This window comes from Ambystoma mexicanum, chromosome 1q, assembly GCF_040938575.1.
Source record: "Ambystoma mexicanum isolate Mex_15411 chromosome 1q, UKY_AmexF1_1, whole genome shotgun sequence".
Lineage (NCBI taxonomy): Eukaryota > Metazoa > Chordata > Amphibia > Caudata > Ambystomatidae > Ambystoma > Ambystoma mexicanum.
The window spans coordinates 233,409,244-233,433,177 of NC_090922.1; the positions used below are offsets into that span (position 1 = coordinate 233,409,244).

At 42.1% G+C, this 23,934-nt stretch overlaps 1 protein-coding gene across 3 annotated transcripts in view; it reads left to right on the plus strand.

Annotated features, from left to right (window-relative positions):
* Positions 1-6,960, plus strand: part of LOC138526937 (galactoside alpha-(1,2)-fucosyltransferase 2-like) — a 234,519-nt gene extending 227,559 nt beyond the window's left edge. For all 3 annotated transcript variants that reach the window (XM_069637832.1, XM_069637822.1, XM_069637840.1), the window contains one exon: positions 4,861-6,960. In XM_069637832.1, coding sequence (XP_069493933.1) covers positions 4,896-5,960 — 1,065 coding nt within the window. In that variant the 5' untranslated portion in view covers positions 4,861-4,895 and the 3' untranslated portion in view covers positions 5,961-6,960. The remainder of the gene's footprint in view (positions 1-4,860) is intronic.
* The last annotated feature ends 16,974 nt before the right edge of the window (positions 6,961-23,934 follow it).

Here is a 23,934-nt window from a genome sequence, read left to right on the forward strand (position 1 = left end):
CTCAAGTGGGGTAAATGTGAGCTGTAGAGCTGTACAATTGATATTTGTAAATACAAGTAACCAAACACACTCAAGGTTTCAGTTGTAGATAGTTATTTATTTATTTAACATCAGTTTTAAATAAGCATTCTTTAAAAAGGCAATTCGTTGTAACAATTCAAATACACTTTTTCAGAATCAAAACAAGTTATTGGATAATCTTTGGGTATGCTTCTTACACAATTCCTACACCCTGAGGTGACTTCAATTACAAGGACAGTAATGGCTTTTATATATCACACTAGTATACTTTGTAGATTCTGAGTTGCAGAAAGGAAAGGTTAAGGGAAGAAAAAAAAGGTTAAAGCAGTTTCTCAGACAATGAAATGTGAGGACAACTGAATCCTCCAATGAAGTCTAGATAAGCCTTTCCCAGCAGTACCAGTATACAACAAGCTACCGCTTATGAGGAACAAACAGTATAAATGTCAATGGACTAGAAGAGTACCTTCAGGGAGCTAGGGCAGCCAAAGTCATTTGGGACACAGTTTATGGATCTGATGTACTTTTTGGATAAAAGTCTTGCACAAAGTTAGAGAGTTTCAGAAAAATCACTGTAGGGTCAGAAGCTGTAAAGCATGTGAGAAGAGAGTTGAAGTCAACTCGAAAAAGGTAAGCCAATGTAATTCCCAAGGTAGAAAAGCATGGCTACAGGCAGTGAGGTAAGAACCCCACGGTGCAGACCCTGGTTCCTGAGCCTCAGTCATGGGGACAAGAGGAAGGAAGTCTGGAGGGCTCCTGCGCCAGTACTCAGGAGGTCGTCAGCAGCTGCGGGCTCTTTTCGGTACAGCTGCACTTCGCGGTTTCAGTGCTTAGCAAACAGCACTGATGTGGAATTCAGGACACCAGTTGGACTTCCTTCGCTCCATTGGTCCAGCACTGTTGAGGGGACTGTGGATCAGGAGGTCCGTCTTCTGGATGGTCCTTAGGACTTTAGGAGGCCTTAGGAGGCCGGATTCGTTCTGGGACAAACATTGTACTCGACTATGGACACTCAACCCCTGGCATTGGGCTTCCGAAGCAATGGAGAGGCACAGCAAGTCGGGATGGTGGTCCAGTGGAGTTTGTCCCGGGGTTAGTTGGTCCCACCAACCCAAGTGGAGAAATCGTTCCATCCGGAGCTTCTCTGTCGAGGTGAAAGAGGAGGTCAGCACAGCAGCAGGACTTAACCGAGGAATTAAAAGGTCCAGGAGATTGCAGCAAGCTTTGTTCATGGTTTCTTCATTGGGTGTTTCTCCCAGTGGTCAACTCCGCCTGTAGTCCCAAAACCCTTGCCTTTTAAGCAGGTTTCTCCCATTTAAGCACAGCCTAGGCTGTCAATCACACAGCAGGGTGGCTGTCCTTCCGGTCAGCCAGTCGGCCAATCGGGACTAGTTGCATTAAGGCATTCCTAGAGACAAAGGACAGGGGAGTTTCCTGTCCTTCCAGGCACACCGGAGTTAGAGGTGGGCTTCAGGGCTGAATCCCGCCAAAGGCAAGACAAACAAAGGGCCCAACGCTGCCTCAGTGCACAGATTAAAACCCAAACAGAAAATGTAAAAAAAAAAAAAAAGACGGGGACCATTTTGACAAAATGCTCACCCATGGGTGCTATACTGCAGCTGAGGGTTCAGCCTGTGGTAGAAAAGCACAATGGTAGGAAAAAGTAAACCACTGCCACCAGCCATTTCAAGTAATGAGAGTAACATAAACATGTTACATGAGAATGTAGGATAAGGGGCTACTGAGTAACCCCCTACCACTCCACATAGGATGGTGTGTGCTGGACCCAAAAAGAGAAAAGGTAAGTAAAGTCAATTTCACTTTACAATTCTTGGGAACTGTAGTTCACCCAAGAAAAGGTAGTAAAAACCTTTAAGAGAAATCTAAAGGATTTCTCAGTGACACTGCACTGAAGGTGCTGTGTGTCACCATACAGAAAGCAGATGCATATGGAGTTTGTCAGACTCCAACAACAGTGAAAATACAAAATCCAAACCAGGTAAAAACACATGAAAGAGTTAGAAAAAGTCCGAAGTCCAGCAAAAGAGCTGGAGGTTTGTACGGTTGAAGGAAGTTAGCACAGAAATGAGATCTCCCTAACAAGCACTGCTGGCATTTCAAAAGCCCTTTGAGTCAATGTATCGCATCATATATGCCTTCACTTTGCAAAAGCCTGAAACCCTGTCCCACTGCAGACTGGCTTCATATCTGCAAGTCTCCACCAACACAATAATATCCCTGCTGCATGCAGCATTTGTGCCTGTAATCAAGGGTTTCTGAAGGCTGCAGAGGCCTCGTGTATATCAATGTCTACAAGTGCCCTTTTCCATCTGCATTGTGTTCATTTAAAAGCATCAAGCATTGCCAAAGGCCAATCGTTTTTTTGTAAGAGTTTCCCTCGTTTGGGGTCTTGCATTGGCACTGTGAATCACACTTACGTATAAAGCAAATTCACCTATGTTTTTTTTGGCAGCCCACAATGTCTGCAGTTGCCACGTCAGCATGTGTATATATATATATATATATATATATTTATATATATATATATATATATACTTAATATCCAGTTCATATAAAGTTGATATACATTTTATATCAAAACGATATAAAAAAATGGGGATCGAAATTGTGGGGGCCATTAAATAAAAATATGTATTAATTTTCATATTAAATGTTATATAACTTTTATATTAAATATTCCTTTTTTGAAAAATCTGTATATCATTGTATATTAAAAAGATATCAAAATCTTTTGATATTTTTTTTAAATAAAATGTATATTAACTTCATATATCAAATGGATATCAAAGGGGTGAGGCGCGTGGAAAAAGGGCAAGTCTTAGACCGGAAATCTTGGGCAGGGCACCTGTCAAAATCTTTACATGGAAAGGAAGGGTACCCCATTGTACTACTTTGGATACATACGTCTTCCTGATCTAATCCATATCCTGTATCCTAAGGTATGTGTACCTTCTTTGTTGCTTACTGTCTGCCTCCTGTGTGCATGCATGAGCACCCATACTCTCTATGAGGCTGTGAATCAGAGTTCTGCATCTATACAAGGGTGCATGTACCTTTGTCTGTGACCTGTATCTATACCACAGCCATTGCACTTTCCGCATAGATGGTATTGTTAAAATGTGTCCTGCAGCTAAGCTAGAACACAAACACCCTCACTGTGATGGTATCCATAGGCCCAGCCAGCACGTTTTACAGTAACAAGCCTTAAACGGCCTGTCTGCTTTTACTTTTCCATGCGTGTTTAAGTGGGGGGGGGGGTAAAATATTAGAGAAAAGCTACGCTTTGAGCATGCAGCCAACGGTCTGTATGGATCCCTGACAGCAATTTGCTTTCCCCTGCACCTGGACTGTTTCAGGGGAGACCTAGTGCAGTGGACCCTTCCGCATGGACTGCCTCGGTTCAGAGCGCTTCCCTTCATGAATCAGGATGTGCACTGAACTGCGTCTGCCATTCCATGACACCAAACCCCCTGCGTGTACATTTTCTGTGTGGAGAGAATTTGCCCTCCCACTGTTCTTTTCACTATAGATCCACCTCCATTAGTTGACCCACCTACAAGATGTGCACTTGTGTGTTCAGATGGCAGATACATCTGAACAAACATTTTTGTGAATCGGGTAAGTGTTAGTATCTTTCTGTATCTGGTGGCAGCATCTGATTTGCTCTACAAACACAATGCTAGAGGTTTAGAGGGGAAAGATATAAGCGATAACAGTTGGGGGAGCCCATAAACATTTCTACCACAGCTTTGATCCCTGCAATTTCACAAAGGTAGGCTTGACGTGATATTTTTGCTGTGAATTAAATTTGTTTGCAACATTAGCAAATGTGTTGCATTTATGCGAATGCACAGAACTATTCTCAATTAGTTTTACTTATTTGTTTTCGTTTCTCCCTTTGAGTGCTTGTGTGTCGCCTGGTGCTGCTACTATGAAAGGGTTGGACTGTTTTTAGTGATCTGTTCCCCCAATGACCTGTGTTCGGGAGCTCGTTAAATAATTAAGAGCACTGAAGTGGAACAGCCTATAGTCTAACCCTTCATTTGGTACTCCAAAATATATTTTATTAGCAAATGTGCTTGTTTTCTGTTTTTAGAGCGTTGCACCGCCCTTGCCTGCTCTGTTCTTCCAATACCTGCTTAATGGGATAGTTTTGCCTTCTGAAATCTTAAACTGTGTGCCCTTTCTGTACCAGTGATGTTACTCTAAGTAAAACATATTTCATCTAGGGGCTAGGGTCATCGAACCGATTTTATATTAACATAATAGTAAAATCCAGTCCGATTTTTCAGATATCCTCAATGAGTATGCATGGGAGGATTTGCATAAAATGAATTGTAGGGGAGATCATTTATATATTTATATATTTGGGGTCATTAAGAAAACTACAAGATTCAACTATCTGGTACATTAACAGGACTACACCTATTTAAAACATAACAAAATGAAAATGTAATCGTTCAACATAAAACAAAATCAAGGTCTCTGTCGTGCCACATACTGAGCGAAACGTTGCTCCTTTGAAGTAGTTCCAGCCTCGGCGGTTGCGCATTAGTAATTTGTGAGAAAATATCAGTTCAGCTCTCAGTTATGAATATCATCTTGGGACTTTTCCGTCTGGGAAGAGAGCAATTTTACTTTGCAGTTAGGAACCTCCACTCTCCCTATATAGATTCCCCTTCCAAAAGACCTAGAATAGTGGATGCCATGCAGGTAATGTGTGCACGGTTGGCTGCACGAGCACAGCAGCAGGAAGTACCTGGTTTTAGAAGTCAGAGTTCTTTCAGTAATTTGTTTTGGTTTTTGACTTTCTTGCAGGTGTCACTGGCAAGCAAACTGGGTGCCAAGCAAGAATGAAGAAGTGGTACCGGAAACGCAAGTTGGGCTTCTGGCTGGCATTCATACTGACAGGAACCACATGCTTCATTTTCATGTACATAAACCAATCACGTTTCTTATTTAAAATATTAGGCATCACCATATACATGCATACAAGGCCTTATCCCAAACACCTACAAAATTACCCATGCAATGCAACATGCAGAATGGTAGAGGGAATATGGTCCATTAAACCTAGTGGGCGGCTGGGCAACCAGATGGGAGAGTATGCAACTTTGTATGCCTTGGCCAAGCTCAACGGTCATCGTGCTTACATTAGTCCCGAGATGTACAATATTCTAAGCCCACTTTTTAAGATTTCTCTTCCAGTCATCGATATAGGGGAATACATTGAGACCCCTTGGAAAGATTATTGGCTCCATGACTGGATGTCCGAGGAGTACAAACTCATTGAAGGAAAGAATGTGAGGTTCACTGGCTTTCCCTGCTCATGGACTTTCTATGATCACATCCGCGATGAGATCCACAAGGAGTTCACCTTCCGCGACTATATCAAGGAAGCAGTCAATCCGTACCTGAAAAAACTGAAGGGCTCTCGCAAGAATGCAACCTACATTGGAGTGCATGTGCGTAGGGGGGACTATGTCCATGTCATGCCCAATACTTGGAAAGGGGTGATCGCTGACCAGAGCTTCTTGGACAAGTCCATGACTTATTTTCGAGATAAATACAAGGAGCCTGTCTTCGTGGTGGCCAGCAATGAGATGAAATGGTGCAAACAAAACATTGACAATTCCAAAGGAGATGTCTACTTTTCTGGTGATGGCAAAGAGCATAACCCAGGGAAAGACTTTGCCCTCCTCGCCCATTGCAACCACACCATTATGACCATTGGTACTTTTGGTTACTGGGCAGGATACCTTGCTGGCGGAATGACTATCTATCTCACTAATTTCACCCTGCCCAATTCGCCGCTCCTCAAACTCTTCCGTTATGATACAACTTTTCTCCCACATTGGATGGGGATTCCTGCTGACCTCACACCTCTGAAAGTGAGCGAGGATGCACTCTTACGTTGATGTTGACATTCTGAGCAAAGGATTAGTTAGCAAGGGATCACAAAAACAAGATTAACAAAATCCCTTAAACATTCACCTTAGATGAACTTGAAACAGGTTTCCGCTTTTGTCGTCAATTTTGATGCTTAACCCACAACACCAACTTTGCCAAGGATGCCAAGGATACTGCACATGGGACATGCAGTCATGCCTGCAAATTTATGGAAATTAATTTTGCAGACTTTCTATTTTGATCCAATAATTTTTTTTATTACACAGTCCTCGCTCAATTGCATCCCATATCAAACCACATATCGCCAGTGCATCACCTTTCTCTCTTCATCACATTACTTCACTTCTCTTCAAGTAGGCAAACAAGTCATTGAAAACGACTTAATTGTAGATTGTGTTGTTCCTTTTTTATGTTTAAAAGATTTTATTGTTAACAAAGACCATACAAAAGCATAAAACACAATGATGATAGAATACATCAGCTATCAATGAAAGAAAAAGAAAGTAATATTATCAGTTAGGATAAGCAGAATATTTGCATAGATATAGAACTGAAAGGGATAATACATCCAAAGCATTTTAATATGTGGGAAGGGTGGGATCTGGACGTACATCACAAACAAGACAAGACATAACTAACAGATACAAGAAGGATGGGTGGGATTAACAGAAAAGGAAAGGATGTGTGCGAAAAATGTGCTAAGATTGAACTAAATGTATGTTTGTTAATCAGAGGTGATAATAGTTAAAAATTCAATAAAGGGTTTCCATTTTAATTCATATTTTTGTAGTACTGGGGGCAGGGGTATAAGCATTACATGTATGTATATTGCATATTGCATTCCACCATATCTTGAGAAAGAGTTTGTCTAAGTTCTTCCAGTTGGATGTTATCATTTTGATGGAGATCAACATGAAAGGGTTAAACAAGCTCACATTACTTTTGTGCATATTGAGTGTAAGTAAAGAGTACGCATTACCAATAAAGAGAACATGGGGGCAAAAATCACATTGCAAATTAAATATTTTCTTGAGTACATTCCACACATTGAGTCGGAAAGGTTTAACATATTTGCATTCAGATATCATATTTTTGAAAGTTCCAGCAGGTTGAAGACAACTCCAACAATTGTTATCCAATGAGACGCCGCATTTGTAGAGTAGCGACGGAGTAATGAAAGATCTGTGATGAAGGAAGACTAAGGTTTGTAATAGGTTTGCTGAGGTGGTAACTCTCGATATATGTTTCCATATTGGGGGACATTGTAGTTCATTATCTTATTTTTATTAATATTAGTCTTATTGCCAAGCTTGAAAGCAGTTTTGCATAGTAACGATTGAGGAGGGTCATAAATAATTTTTATAAAAAAGCGAGGCAGTCATAAGTGAACCATGGACTGATTTTAGTCTATCAACATTAGGAGCTATATTTTTACATTTAAGAAAATCATAATCATCCATAATTGCATCCACTATTAACAGGTATTGTGGGATAAATGAGGATGGAATATGACATTTTGTTACAAGTTCATTAAAAGTAATTGGAGCACCATGTATAAAAATTTGATTATGATGTTTGATGCCTAGGGAGAGCCACCGTCCCCAAAAGAGGGAACATTTTTTAATTTTAATCAGCTGATTAAACCAAAGGCATGACAAGGTAAATTTAGTATTATTTGGAATATGAGGATACAAATACATCCGAAGGTACCGGGATGACAAAGTAGTACTTGTACATTTAATAAATGTGTTCTTTTTTTTTATTAGATAACAATCTGCCAAAGAGATGGGGGAAGCCATAGCTCTCTCCAGACATAGCCACTGAGGTACATCAATAGATTGGTCACACATAAACCGCATTTTACTCTGTTTCAGGACAAAGGCTATATCATATAATCCGGAAAGCCGACACCACCAGATCGTGGATACTTGAGCTTACATATAGAAATTCTATGTTTCTTAGCACCCCAAAGAAATGTTGTCAGACATGAGTCTATGGATTTGAAAAATGAGGATGGAAGGGGTAGTGGTAGCATATACAGCAGATACAAAATTAATCATAGATACCATCATTTTAATAGATTTCAGTCTACCCCACCATGATAGAAATAGGGGGGACCAAGAGTTAGTAAGTTCTTTAATTTTTGACAATATAGATGTGTTATTTAATTTTATGATTGCCTTGATGGAGTTAGAAATGTGGATTCCTAGATATTTTAAACCATTAGGGGACCATTTCATTCTTGATGCAAATGTATGATGCTTGGTGCTGTATACATTTAGGAGTACAATTTCTGATTTATCAGCATTCAATGTATATCCTGATACTGATGGGTCTTTCAATAATAATAAGATATCACCGTATGTTGCAGTTTTAATTTGTACGTTGCCACATTTTATTCCCATTATATTTTCATCTTGCCTAGTACTCTCTAGAAATGGTTCTGGAGCTAAAATTAAAAGAAGTGGGGAGAGTGGACAGCCCTGGCGTGTACCTCTGAAGAGAGGAAAGAAAGGAGATAATTGTCCATTAATAAAAATGTTAGTTATAGGATTTGAATAGAGTATTCTTATAAGGGAACATATAACTCCACTCCACTCGATCAAATGCTTTTTCTGCATAAAGATAGATTGCAGCAAATGGATCGTTGGATTTATGTATATGATCTAGTGTGTTTCGGAAGAGTCTAATATTTAAGGAAGAGAGTCTACCTTTATTATAACCCACTTGACCATGCTTGACTAGTTTAGGTAATAGGGAAAGAAGTCTATTTGCCAAAATGATTGCAAAGATCTTGCAGTCTGTGTTAATGAGAGATATAGGCCTATAACTTGGGGGTAGCTCCGGATCTTTATTAGGTTTTGGGAAAACAATGAGCATAGCTTCTAAAAAGGAACCCTTTGCTTCGTTATTTAGAATGAAATGCGAAAAAAGCTCATTGAGTTTGGGCGCTAAGAGTTGTTTGAAGTGTGCAAAAAAATTAAATGGAAAAGCCATCCGGCCCTGGTGCTTTTCCCTTTTTGAGATCGCTGATGGCTTTATTAATCTCATCAAGGGATATAGGATTACTTAGCATCTGCAGGTCTATTTTTAGATGGGTAGAGTGATATTTACGCAGAAGAAATTCTTCCATATGGCCATTTCTGGGGGTGCTTCTGATGTATAGAACGTTTGATAGAATTCAGTAAATACTTTAATAATGTCTTTGTCCGAGAAAACCCTATTACCAGTTGGATCTTTAACTACTGCAATTCTAGCCTTTTCCCTTTTAAATTTGAGGTATGATGCAAGATATTTGCTAGATCTGTTAGAAGATTGGTATATTTTCGCTTTGTATTTTAGGATACTTGCATGACAAGGCTATTGTACTGTATTCTGAGTTTAATAATATTGTTTAGAACAGCTCCTGAGTTGGTGCTATCCTATAATGATTCTTGCGTTTTGAGTTGTGTAAGGATATTGTCCGATTCTTGTTTAAGTATTTTTTTCTTTCTTGCAGTGAGTGAAATAATGGAGCCACGAAGAACTGCTTTATAACAATCCCAATTGTTGGTCTCGGAAGTATCTTGGATTATTTTGTTGGGTTATATAGGGTGAGAATGAGTCATCTAATAAAAGGGACAAGTTGAAACTCTATTGGATTTACAGGGAGTCTGCGGTGAAGCGAGTTAGGTATTAACTGGTGCATGATCTGAGAGCGTGATACACCCAATATTGCCATGTAGTAGGGAACTAGTCTTGGATTTTGGTATAACTATAAAATCAAGTCTGGAAAAAGTTTTGTGAGGGTTAGAGAAAAAGGTGCAGTCTAGGTCTGTGGAGTGAGTGATGCGCCAACAACAATCCTTAATTCAAGTATAAAGTTAGTAAATTGTGTGTGGGATTCAGTCTTCCTGAAACGAAAGTTGGATTTCCTATCAAGAAATTGGTCGACAATTTCGTTACAATCTGCACAAATAATTAAATTGTTAGGGTTAGATTGGAGAATATAATTTCTAAGGTGTGTCCAAAAGTGGGGGTCTGGGAATGTGAGGCCATATACGTTTAGAATAGTATATTCAACAGATTCAATAAGCAATTTAATGAACACCCATCTTCCATGATCATCAGATTCATTAGCAACAATCCTGCACTTAAATCTCTTATTTACTAGTATTGCCACACAATTTTTCTTACCATCAGATGCACTGGAGAAATCTTGCTCAACCCAATATCATTTGAATTTGGCAGCTTCAGTTTGTGATAAATGAGTCTCTTGGATACAAGCTATTGATGGCTTAATTCTATTGAGATGTGACAGTATTTTCCGTATCGTAACAGGATTTTTTTATTTTGTGTTTGGCGAACGCATGCCTTTACAAAACATCAATGGTTAGTTTTATATATATATATATATATATATATATATAATGTATACATGCAAAGACATAACATAAAAATAAAAATTAAGCAAACAAAACAGCATTGAAGTAAAAAACAGAACGGAAGCTGCAGAATAAAAGCAACATCATGGTCAAGTAGAATATCGAAACGTGGTCTGATCAAGTGCATACAACTAATACATAAACGCTGCAAAGTGACAGTATTGAACATCAAGATTGCATATAAGAATTACAGAGGAAAATATGAACTAAAATAAACAGCAGATAGCTCAGAGGACCCGATCCCGAGCCCAACTTTTATAAAGCCTTGTTGCCGAAGACATTAGAAGACGTTACACAGCAGTTTCCTCTATTTCATTGAGTTTTGATTCAATGTATTTGAGTAAACGAACCAACGAGAGGATAAGCAAATTGTTATGTCCCCACATGAATCTATTCCAAAGCTATTACATGAAAAAATCGAGGTGTTCTGCAAAGATATACCAAACATTTGCATTCTTTGATTGGCAAAGTAATTACAGAATAGAGTAAGATGTTTGAGTGTTTCTGGGGTGTCATTAGGAACACAAAAGCGACAAAAGCCATCAGAAGAAGCAACATTTTTGGAGCTCCAATTTTTTTGTACAAAAATTGGTATGTAAGAGATCCAGTCTAAATCTCATGTAAAGACTTCTGGATCTATTGCAGGGAAGGCATAGTAAATATGTCAGGCGTGGCTGATGTGTGTGCCTGAATTTCCCATATTCTTTATAAGATGAGTAACCTGCAATACAGTCAGAAGTCTTGCACCAGTCATTTTGGTATCATTTTTTTTTAACTAAGGCTGGGCGTAAGTGGAGATCTTCATGCCGCATGCCAATTATGTTAAGCAGGGCCCTCATTTGGTGCTCAAATTGGGCAATTGATACCAGATATGACTTGCGGAGCATAGCAGCAAAGTCCTTATACAGTGAGTTAGCCGGTGGGTGTAGCATTTTTCCATAGGTAGTCAATCTTCTCCAGTGGAGCTTGGAAGCTAAAGAGAAGAAACCAAGCTCATGCATAAGAATAGTGTTGGGCAAAGACTTGGGAAGGCCAAGTACAGTTTTCCAAATGGTACCCTGCACCGTGTTTAACATTGCAGTAATGTCCAAAAGACACTGATCCAGTCCATATAGAATTATAGCTTCCACTTTCATAACACAGAATTCTATGATTGGTGTGAGTGAAAATCTACAATGTCTGTGGAATATAAGTTTCATTTGGGCTGTGAGATTGGTAGCCTTTGCAGTGATGGAACTCTGCCACATTTTTAGTGAGTTGCTGTTGGAAAGATAGTAGCCTAGGTAGATTATCTCTGTGGAACAAAGAATTGGATTGCGGTCTGTTAGGGAGAAGTCTCATAAATGTGCTAATTCCCTTCACCTTGGAGACCCCCAGCAACGTTGCTGGATTTTGAGGACTTGATTTTTTGCCTGGAAAGAGTGTGCGCCTTTTTTTCCCCCTCTTTCATGTATTTTGATGTGTGTTTTTCACTTGTGTTCTTTGATTATGGAGTTTTAGATAACTCCATAGGCATCATCTTTTCATGTGTGTTACACAGCACCCTCAGTGCAGTGACACAGGGGTGTCTTTTAGACGTCCCAAAGGTTTAGATACCTTCTCTTGGATAAACTACTGTTTTCCAGAGAATGTAAAGTGAAATTGACTTTACTAGTCTTTCCGAATTCCTAGACCCAGCACACACCATCTTACAATGGAGTGCTGGAGGGGTTACATAGTATCTCCTGTATCTAAATACTCATGTAGCAGTGAAATGCTACCCTTTCCTATTGAAAAGGCTGGTGACAGTGGTTTTATAACAAGCTACCATGGTTTTTCCCGACTGCGAACACAGGTAGCTAAAAATCACCGGAGCCATGTTTTTCAAGATGGCGCCTTAAACCCCTTTGTTTAAACAGGTCCCAGTCTTCGTTTTTCGCCGTTTCTTTTTGGAAAGGTCTTTCTAGTGTTTGTCTCTGCGCGCCAAACTAGGTTTGGTCCCTTTGTTCGTATGCCTCTGGTGTCTGAGTGTCTGGGGTGGGCAGGAAGTGAGGGAGGTGCCCAAAACTCCCTGTGCTTAGTCTCCTAGGAGACCCAAATGCACTCTGGCGTCATTGGCTGGCTAACTGTCCGTCAAGGACAGCCACCCTGCTGCGTGACAGCTAGGCTGGAATGAAAGGGAGAGAACTGTTTAAAAGGCAAGTCTCTTGGACTGGAAAGCAGAGTCGACCACTGGAACGAAAGAACCGAAGAAGAGCTGGAGGAGGACGGCTGCTGCAACTCCTGGACCGTTGGTTTGCCCGGTGAAGCCCTGCTGCAGGTCCGAATTACCAAGTTCATCTTGACAGAGAAGCCCCTTCAAGGACGACTTCTTCCTTTGAGTTGGTGGGACCAATAAACTCGTAAGCCACCTGGATACCATTCTTAAGGCTGGTTAGGATCAACCAGGGAGAGGGGTAGCAGCTTGTGTGCTTGAATCTACAGCTACTGGAACTGAAGTGACTCCATCTTGTTTGCTTTTTCGATAATCCCGTGCAGTGCAGGAGTCCCCTGGCGTCCTCCCTCTTGTCCTCACGACTGAGGCTCAGGAACAGTGAGATCTGCAGGACCTGCCAGGAACCAACGTCTTCAGCTGCATTGTGTTCTTCATACTAAGGTACTGTGCCAACCCGATTGAGAGAACGCCACTCTCGCCGTGAAAGTTCGTGAAACTTTCCCAACTCACAGGCTTAATCAGCTTGTGACCCGACATATGGTTCTTTTTCGCCTAAACTACTTCTGAGAACTTTTGCAAAGACTTTACCGTTTGATACCAGAACTGCTCTTTCCTATCCAGAACACTAGCCCATTGACTTTGGCCTGGCCTATTGGCTTGAATTTAACTTCTCTGGTGAACTGAAACTATTTACACTGTCTAACAAGTATATGTGATCCACTCTCCTTATCTTGTCCCTTTTGCTCACTTCTAAGTAACTGAACTGCCATTTGGCTCTTATTTCAGAGGAGCTCAAACTATCTCAAAATCTTTGAGTTTTGTATTGAAGTGTATTGGTATATAATATTAAGTTGTCTCCTCCTAGTGAAATGTTTTCTAAATAATTGTATAATAAATTAATAAGTGTTTTACCAAGAAACCTTGAGTATAAAATGTCTACTTGAACCACTGTGATTGAAAGTCCTCTGTCTAATTACTTGTACTGCTCACATTCGCTCTTGAGATAAGCCTGGCTGCTCAGCTCGCTACCGAAACGGTGTGGTACAGACTTATACCAAAGGTTGGTTTGGCTAACACCTGTAGTGCTAATTGTGTGTAGTGGTCCCAGAGGGTACTGCATGCAATTCTGCCTAACACGGTCAATAGATCAATTGTACTTACATATTTTTATTTTATTGGTAAAAAGAAAGATATTGGATTTAGCAGAGTTAGTGGATAGGTTGTGTTGATTGCAATATGATGAAAACAGATTTTGTTTATTTTGAAGACCATAAGGGGTACGATCAAACAAAATGCGTTGTCCGCAAATGCAAGCCAGTGTAGGCGCAGACCTCCCAGCTTTGCAGGAAAGATGTTATCCATAATCCAAATCTGGTCAACATCAGTGAGATATAGATTAAAAAGAACTGATGCTAGGTTAAATAGATTAAAAATGAACCTTGCTTAACGCCTATGGCTGTTGGTATTGCATCTGTAAGTAAGATGTTTTGATTTATGTGAACCTTGTAGTTTGTTTGATCGTGAAATAAGGAAATGGGAGCCACAAGATATGTTGGATTGCCATATGCTAGCATTTTGTTCCACAGGGTGCCTCTTATAACATTATCGAAGGCAGATGAAAGATTCAATGACGCCATATATATTGGACCATTGAGGGACTTTGTGGACGATGCTTAGAGATGGGCTATAATGGTGGCATTTTATGAAAACCCCATGGCTTTTCGAAAAGCCGACTTGAAATTTTGACAAGGTATGATGATTGTCAAGAAAGTGTTCCAATTTGTTTAGAATGAGTAGTGCAAATACCTTTGCAGAGACATCGATCAAGCCAATAGGTCAAAAATTGGCTGGATTGGTTATTGGATTGGAGATGATGCCGGAATAGTTCTTGTCTGGAAGACGAGTTGGAATACGGGCAGCAGGATTCTAGCCCAGAAATGAGGATCGCCCTTCAGAACACTGCTCTTGAGAAATTGAGTTTTGCGATTGCCCACTGAACGTCTTCCAGGGACCAAGAATAATCAGATGGAATGCTCCTAGCAAGTGTGTGAACATCAAAGTATTGCTGAGGTAATGTATATTTGGTCTTAAAGAACGATACCCAGGTCTCACCTGCTATTGCTGAAAAAAAAAGCCTGAGATCCTGTCAGGTTTCTCAGAGTTGCCCAAATTTGCTTAGTATTGCGTTAACACAAGTGAGAGATCATTCTTTGGTTGTCAAGCAGAAGACTGTCAAATCAATTTTTTTTTCAGGGCCATTTTATATCCGGCAAGGATTTTAATTTTGGCTAAAATGCAAGACATAAAGAGACCACACAAAGATTTAAGCTGTCTTAAATCTCAATTTTTAGCCAATTTAAGCAGCGCAATCTCCTTGGAAAATATGTTGGGATGGGAAGACGCCTTAGAAAAAGTTTGAGAGCGAGCTAAAACTTGTAGGTGAGAATGAATCATCAGATTGTTCCATTCCACCACACTCTTGGATATCCAATCTTGAGAACAGAATGTATTTGCAGCCCACAAATCCCAGCTAACCAGTGCTGCAAGTTCTCTGCATAAACCGGGATGCCAGCATAATGAAAGCGAGTTTCTATCAATTTGAGGAAGGGACAAAGCCGAAAGAGAATTATGACACCTGAAAGTCGAATGGAGATTGGAGCTCAAGATCATATTGTCGCCTAGCCGAGGGTTAGAAATGGTGAGAGGATCAATGGAACTCGACAACAGACGTGAGACAGCAAGGTAATCAATAGATGAGCTTGCCGTATCTCTCTTCCATGTAATAGTTGATTGATGAAGTGCAGGAGGGACAATATAGAAATCCCAATCCTTCAAAAATTGTAACCATCGACGACTTCTGGCCAAAGATTGATCTGAGTAGGCATTGTGTGTAATGTGCTCTCCTATAGGCATGGTAGAGTTGAAATCCCCCCTCCCCCAATGATGACGTCGTAGTTATGATTACATAGGATTGCCTATGATAAGGCTGTCTGTAAGTTAGCTAAAATAGTATCTTGCTGAATTATACTGGGATTCCAGTATAGAGAGACCACTAGAAGTTGAAATGTAGAGAGACCCTCAAAGATTACTTCAATAAGCAGAAAATCATCAGAAGAATCAATGCAGTTTGATTTGAGTTTCATGCTGTTGTGAATCAATATAGCTAGACCTCCGGATGGACGTCTAAGCTGACTACGTTTGGCAGGATGGATGAACGAGGTAAAACCATCCAAGTGGATTTCTGTCAGGCACATTGTTTCCTGTAAAATTATAATACAGGGTGAGTGGCGGCCAGAAAACGAATGGTGCCCGGAGTACAGATTTTTCAAACCGCAGCAGTTCCAAGAAAGAATAGACCGAGAAGAAGATTACGATGCGGACGGGGGCTTGCCATCCTGGGAAACTGATTTGAACTATGGTTCCAACCAGGTTGGGCTCTTTATTACATTTGCAAAGGATTCCAGGTGCCCTATCATTTCATTGTTGAGAGCTATGATCTGTGAGCCGTCAGGTGCCAGAGAAGCCATCTTTTACTTAGGCGCTGGCATAAATTCAAGAAATGGCCATGCGTCGTCCATTGATGGAAAGATCGAAAATTCAAGCCCAAGCAGGAGGAAGTCAGTTTGGTGTTCCCAACGAAGTTTTGCTATAATTTGGGATTGTAGCTTACACAGCATACGATTGTTGTTATGGGCAGCAGGCTTGACCCATTCTACGCCGTCAGAGCGAAGATTACGTAGAGATGGAATTTGGTAGAAAGATTTCATAAGAAAAGAACCATTGAGACGTGCTGTCCCATCAAGCGAGGCATTGCTAGTCCATCCTAGTAGGAGCTTAATTTCCTCGGGCACAGCTACAGAATCATGAGATGCGTACCAGAACACTCGGGTGCACTCTTGGGAGGCAGAGTCTGGGGTGCCTCAGGGGTGACGCTGGAATGTACAGCACCTACGACCTCCTTAGGTGTGGAATAGGGCAACCCAGATGTTGCGCTTGCACCCCCGGTTTTGTCTGCAACTTTTGAGTCCAAAGGGATAGTGGATGAAGAGAGAGGTGCAGGTGCAGTGATAACAAGCAAAGCCGCTTGAGGAGTGTCAGTGTTTGCCCTCAAAGTGGGCGCTGGTAGTGGAATGGAATTGGGAGGAGAACTCTTAAGCAGTTCTACAGTGACAGCCTTTTTGGTTTGAGTAAGGTGGTAATAGTTGGACAATTGAGTTTCTATGAGAGGTGCACTTCGATCAGGACTTCTTTCAGCCACGGCAGGAGATGTCGTGAGCTGGCGCGAGGTGAGATGAGCAAGAGGTGCATATGGAGGCAGAAAGGTGCGATGGCATTGGTCAAAAAGGACTTTTGGTTCTGCAGTGATGGATATTTAAGTTCAAGTAGTAACTTGCTCTCGTCATTAAACTGATGCAGGTCGAACACTGCCTCGTCAAGAGAGATTACAAAGTTTTTTGATAGCGGAATTGTGGCCTTTGATTTTGTTGGGCAGCTGATTTTTCGATTTTAGAGTAGCCGAACAGATGGCGCTATCATTTGTATTCGAATTCTTGAGATGGTGTCTTCTTTTTTGTGCCCTCATATGTAATTATTTTGCTTTATGGGAAATAAAGTGTGAAGTAGACTGAACATCAACCTGAGGCGTAGGTAAGTCTATCTCTGCATCAGGTGGGGAACCATGAGATCGGGGAGGGCCAAAGGACTGTCAGGAGATTCCATAGTGACCACCGCAGCAACATCTGTTGGATATGAGCAGAGTGCTACGGATGGTCGATGCTGTAGCACCAAGTTTGCATTGACCAAAATGTGTTCAATTTCCTTTGATCTATCATGTTGGAGTTTTAAAGCCGCCATCATGTCAATCTGGCCTATTACAGGATGATGTTCCTGGTTATAATTGGTTTGAACCACTTTGGAGTATGATTTGATTTGCCCATTTAGGAGATGGGTGAAGTCATTAGTTTGGGTATATTGAGAGGTACTAGAGTGACCTGTAGGTTGTCCTGGAAGTGCGGCTTTGCAAGCTAGAATGTCCCTTTCTGAACAGGTGGGATAGAAAGCATGACAGGATTCTCGCGCTAACAGATAACCTTCAATTTTGTTCAGTTTAGAAAGAGTAGCCGACATGTCTACTTTCAAATCTCTGATGGCGTAGTGAGTGTACTCATGACCTTTGTCCAACAAGTTAAGAATCCTGTATAAGACTGGAAAGTTTTGAACCTCATGATCATTCAAATCAATCAAGGAGTCTTCAATGGGAAAAAAGGGCATTGCGGACTGTGGAGGTTGCACATGTGTGAAGTGAACATTGGAGGAGCTGGTAGGGATAAGAGGCTCCGTGCCAGTGGGTTGCACATAGGCTCTTCTTGAGTTGGAGTGCTAGACTTCATAGGTGCGGTGGAGGGACAGCTGTGCGGATTATCATGCCTAAGAGACGAGAGCCCAGAATGGGATGGAGTGGGCGTTTTGTGTAGGTGCACTTGCTCACGGTGGGCAGAGGTTCTGGCCACAGGAGTAGAGGGCCCTAAGGAAAGGCGAACGCGCTTGTCAAGCTCCACCATCACAGCAGGGGCGAGCATTGAGAAATCCGAGATAGGTGCAGTAAATCCCTCTTGTGAATTGTATAGGAAAGAAGTTTCCATGTTTTAAGTGTTCGGGGAAGTTTCAGTGCTAGGGAGCAAGACATCATTAACTTCTTTTAAAGTGAATGTTTTCTTTTGCGCCATGAGTGTAGCAGGCACTTGTACTAAAGCTATAGTTGATGAGGGTGGCATGCCATGAGGGTTTAAAGCTTTGTCTGCTAAGGGTATAGCGCCCGATAAGGATGAAGACTTTGGTGAAGGAATCGGGAGGTTCGGGAGGCTGGGAATTCAGGAGAGTCGGAAGGGAATAGTGCAGTCAGATTGAGACAGTTGAGTGGAGGAAACAATTTTGATTGGAGGGTCGAGAACCGTTTGCTGCTCTTGAAGCTTCAGTCCATAATAAAGCATGAGTGACTGAAGACAGTACTTAAAGTTGAAAAATCAAGAGAAATGATGGACTTGGTACAGTGGTACAAGCAAATACAATTTCAACACCTTGCTGTTGGAGACCAGTCATGGCACGCAGTAGTAGCTAGAGGCAGAGTATCAGATATTGCAACGCTACCCTACGCGAGCATACAGACTCTTAGCAAGTCGCACAAAGGAAATCAATCAAAACATGACAATATGCAAATTGCAGAAACTCAGTAGGCAGATATTGATGCCGTGCTCTTCCTTACCATCTAATATCTCCAGGACGGCACAGAGCAGGACAAATGCGTGCAAATTTGTGAAGGGCAAATGAATAGCAATTCAAATGCGCCACAAGCCACACAAAGCTCTAACAGGCACTTCGTAAGGCACTTCTCAGGGGCGCGTGCCTGTGCCTTAAATCGGGGTAGTGCCGAAAAAGAGGCAGAGCTATGTCATTTTCTAAAAAATTTACAAAAAACAAATGAGTGCTATGAATTGCCCTTATGGATGACAATTGTTAGAAATGTCCAGAAAAAGTCCAGAGTGGGAGGGAGCAGCAGAGGAAAGTAGGAGACCACACACCGTTATGAGGAAGTGCCGAGCGTAGCTGCAGTTAGCTGTGAGGCAGAGAGTGCTTGATCGCGCTTTCACCAGGCTTCCTCCAGGCTCCTAACAGGCACTTCGTAAGGCACTTCTCAGGGGCACGCGCATGGGGGCGCGTGCCTGTGCCTTAAATATGGGCAGTGCTGAAAAAGGGACCGAGCTACACTGTTTTCGTTATGAGGAAGTGCCGAGCGTGACTGCAGTCAACTATGAGGATGAGAGAGCGCTTGATCGTGCTTTCAGCAGGCTTCCTCCAGGCTCCTAACAGGCACTTTGTAAGGCACTTCTCGGGGGCGTGTGCCTGTGCCTTAAATAGGGGTAGTGCCAAAAAAGGGGCAGAGCTATGGCATTTTCGTTATGAGGCAGTGCCGAGTGTGTCTGCAGTCAGCTGTGAGGCAGAGAGACCGCTTGATCGCTCTTTCACCCACTAAACTTCCTCCAGGCTCCTAACAGGCACTTCGTAAGGCACTTCTAATCCTATGACATTCCAAGTAGTTATGTTAAGAGTCATTATTCAAAACGGAGTGATATACGTACAGTGGTATTATAGCATAGTACAATTGGTCAAATTGGTAGGAGCTATCAGTATAATTGCAACTGGGATAATTATAGGTGAACCATTGATAAGTGCAAATTAATAGAACTGCGCGTAGGGTAAGAACATGAAGGTGAAGATACAAGAGGGATGTAGGAAGACAAACAAAAACAACATGGGCATATATGAAATATATGACAGAAACCTTGAAAGAATGTGTGGCAAACCAAAAATAGCCACATAAAACCATGTTAATGAAAAAATGGAAAAAAAGTTGGGCAGTTAGAAGGCCGCAGACGCGACATGCTCCATTTTATTGGCAGGCTGTATTTTATTGATGGGACCAATCCGATGAGCTCTTTGAATGTTAGAGTTGTGTCGATATTGGTAGATCCAAGAGTTTAATGAGCGTTGTATTTAGGAATGTGCTCGTTTCATCTCCTTCAGTTCTTCCAAAAGGCCAATAATGCGGAGATTGTTTCTCCTATTATGGTTTTTGAGATTTTCTGTCCGTTTTTGCAAGAACTTGACTGTACTTTCTAACACTTGGACTTTAGCAGTAACATCTTCCGCGTTACCAACCCTTCTCTCACCCTCTGTGATTCTTCAGTCAAAGGCGGACCACTTATCATTAAGTTACTGCAATTTAATGTTTATATCCTCCATGAAGGGTTTCAAGGCCCTGATTTCACTAAGAACGGCTTGCATTCCCGGGTCCAAGCATTCTTCTTTGGGCGGCGGTGACTCACTTTTTTGCCTCTTGATATTATTAGACAGAGATGCTGGTACCTCCTTCTGTAGACCCTTTTTAGATAACATCGTAATTAGGTGCGTAGAATAATTAGCATCGGTAAAGTGAAGTATACAGGTCGCAAAGGTAATATACGGTATTGAAGATACGCCACTTCTATTAGCCCCAGCACACATAATGTAACAAACTGCCTCACAGTAATATGGAAATTCCATGATTATTATGAAATATAATTATATAAAGTTCCTTGGTTTCATGTGAGGATTATATCAATAAAAATCTTCTGGTAGGAGGAGGAGCAAGATTGAATATATTTATGCCACAGTGCAAAAAGCTTTAAAAAATCAGCTTTGGGGTTAATATAGTGAGTAAAAGTTCCATGCCTGTGTATTTACCCAGTATTTTCTTTGAAAAGACACGTGTTATGGCGAAAACGTACTACCATTGAATTAGCGTCATCCCTGCAATACTGCAGCTGACAGGAGACGTCGGTTCCATAAGTCACGCGACTCTGCCGTCATGTGGGCCTTGCCCACGTCGTAAGAGGGAGGCGAGTCGGGCAGCACCTCGCAGAGACGCCACGGACCATCAGGGATGAATATATACAGTCTTGAACCTTATTAAAGGCTAGTCATGCATAACAGAGGATTTAGTTATGTTTATAAATGATTTAAGTAATTTACCGTAGCGGGAGCGAGCGAGTCAGGCTGCCGCTAGCATCCATGCGTTGATCCTTTAGTAAAGCAGAAAGGTTTTATAAAACGGCATCAATGTTCACATGCAAACTCTCTGTCCTCGAGGCAGATCTTTGAGTCAAAGAGATTAGTGTGCATTACCATACGACATAGTTATCCTAATTATGACTCCTGCTTATACAACACCTGCTTCGGCATTGTACCAGGAGAAAGCATATTGAGAATCTTATATTTTATTGCAGCAGGAAGTATAGAGTTGATGTAAGCAATGCACCGAGATGCAGCTTCATCTGCCCTACGCGACTAGTGGTGAAAATCATGCAATCATATAGTACATTCTTCTAAGGCTTTCAGGATATCCACTAATATATGTATCAGAAAATGTGCATAACATGAACTTCAGGGGAGATCCTTTGCATGGTCCGACTGAACGCATCTGTGTGCCTTCCTATCAGTCTGGTAATATCTCCCTCATGGAAGAACGGGGGCTGTTACTCCTGCAAGAGGCCCCATGATCGTGGGGGGGGCGAAGGGGGCTTGGCTGGATGAACCCATCCTCTCCAGTGTAATCCCAGTAGCTGTTAGTGACGAGTGTCGTTCAAGTATTGGAGAACTTTAGGGGAACAGTGCTGCGTTCATTCACAATTATCAGTAAATATGCACCACCTGGTTTGGCAGAGCCAAATACGTGTTTCTGTGTCTTCGGAAAGGCTCTTGCTGATTCACACAATCCTCGTGGTCAAGCTGCAGGGTCTTTTTGTGTGCCAGTGAGATGAAAGTCAGCACAACAGATAGCACACACTTCAATGTGGCTCCAGATAGCAGGCCCGCCATGAATGCCTCAACAGTTACAAACAACACAAGCCACATTTACTTCGAGGAATCTTGGCAATATAAGCAGATCCCAACCGGGCATTTATTTCAGAGCAGCCAAAATGGTCCATTGCATGTCTGCCCCTGAAGCTTCCTGCAGGTGGGTCCACAGCATAGGACGGTTCTGCTCTTATCGGAAACGGGCACCAAAGAAGCGGAAGCAGCATTGACATCTGTGATCAGCCGAATGCGTTTTGGCTGCATTTCCGGTCTTACCTATTGGACTCCAGCAGCATCATGCACTCAGCATTATTAAAGGGTTAACAATAATGTACTTCTCGAGAGACACACAGATGCATTTTGACTGTTATTATGCTAACCCCACTCAGAATAAGGTCCTTGGTATAGCTTCACTTTATTCCTTTCCTGACTCCTCTCTTTAAATCTTCTCTCTACACTCGTATCTTTCTACTTTCCTTTGTGCACGCCTGCAGTTTTTCCAATTCTCAAAAAATCTTCTCCCTTATAATTATTGTCCTATCTCCCTTCTGTTTATTTCTAAACTTCTTGAGTGTGCTTCCTACTCTCAAATACCTCTAGCTTGATTCCCCTGCTCTTCTTTGTCTCATACAGTCCTGTGCAGTCTACAGCAATGGCTCTTATTTAAGTATGTTATTTATTTATTGAATATTTGTATGGTGCGTATACAACAAATGCCCTCACTTCTTTTTGCCGTTCCAAATATTTCTCCTCTTCCAGATCTCTCTGCGGCCACCAACACGCTGGAACATCTCATGTCTGCTCTTCTCGTGGTGCATCTGGCTCTGCTCCTTCTGTATTCTCTTCCAGATCTCTCTGCGGCCACCAACACGCTGGAACATCTCATTGTCTGCTCTTCTCGTGGTGCATCTGGCTCTGCTCCTTCTGCATTCTCTTCCAGATCTCTCTGTGCCCCCCAACACGCTGGAACATCTCATTGTCTGCTCTTCTCGTGGTGCATCTGGCTCTGCTCCTTCTGCATTCTCTTCCAGATCTCTCTGCGGCCCCCAACACGTTAGAACATCTCATTGTCTGCTCTTCTCGTGGTACATCTGGCTCTGCTCCTTCTGCATTCTCTTCCAGATCTCTCTGCGGCCACCAACACGCTGTAACATCTTATTGTCTGCTCTTCTCGTGGTGCATCTGGCTCTGCTCCTTCTGCATTCTCTTCCAGATCTCTCTGCGGCCACCAACACGCTGGAACATCTCATTGTATACTCTTCTCGTGGTGCATCTGGCTCTGCTCCTTCTGCATTCTCTTCTAGATCTCTCTGCGCCCCCCAACACGCTGGAACATCTCATTGTCTGCTCTTCTCGTGGTGCATCTGTCTCTGCTCCTTCTGCATTCTCTTCCAGATCTCTCTGCGGCCACCAAGACGCTGGAACATCTCATTGTCTGCTCTTCTCGTGGTGCATCTGGCTCTGGTCTTTCTGCATTCTCTTCCAGATCTCTCTGCGGCCCCCAACACGCTGGAACATCTCATTGTCTGCTCTTCTCGTGGTGCATGTGGCGCTGCTCCTTCTGCATTCTCTTGCAGATCTCTCTGCGGCCCCCAACACGCTGGAACATCTCATTGTCTGCTCTTCTCGTGGTGCATCTGGCTCTGCTCCTTCTGTATTCTCTTCCAGATCTCTCTGCGGCCACCAACACGCTGGAACATCTCATTGAGTGCTCTTCTCGTGGTGCATCTGGCTCTGCTCCTTCTGCATTCTCTTGCAGATCTCTCTGCGGCCACCAACACGCTGGAACATCTCATTGTGTGCTCTTCTCGTGGTGCATCTGGCTCTGCTCCTTCTGCATTCTCTTGCAGATCTCTCTGCGGCCACCAACACGCTGGAACATCTCATTGAGTGCTCTTCTCGTGGTGCATCTGGCTCTGCTCCTTCTGCATTCTCTTGCAGATCTCTCTGCGGCCACCAACACGCTGGAAC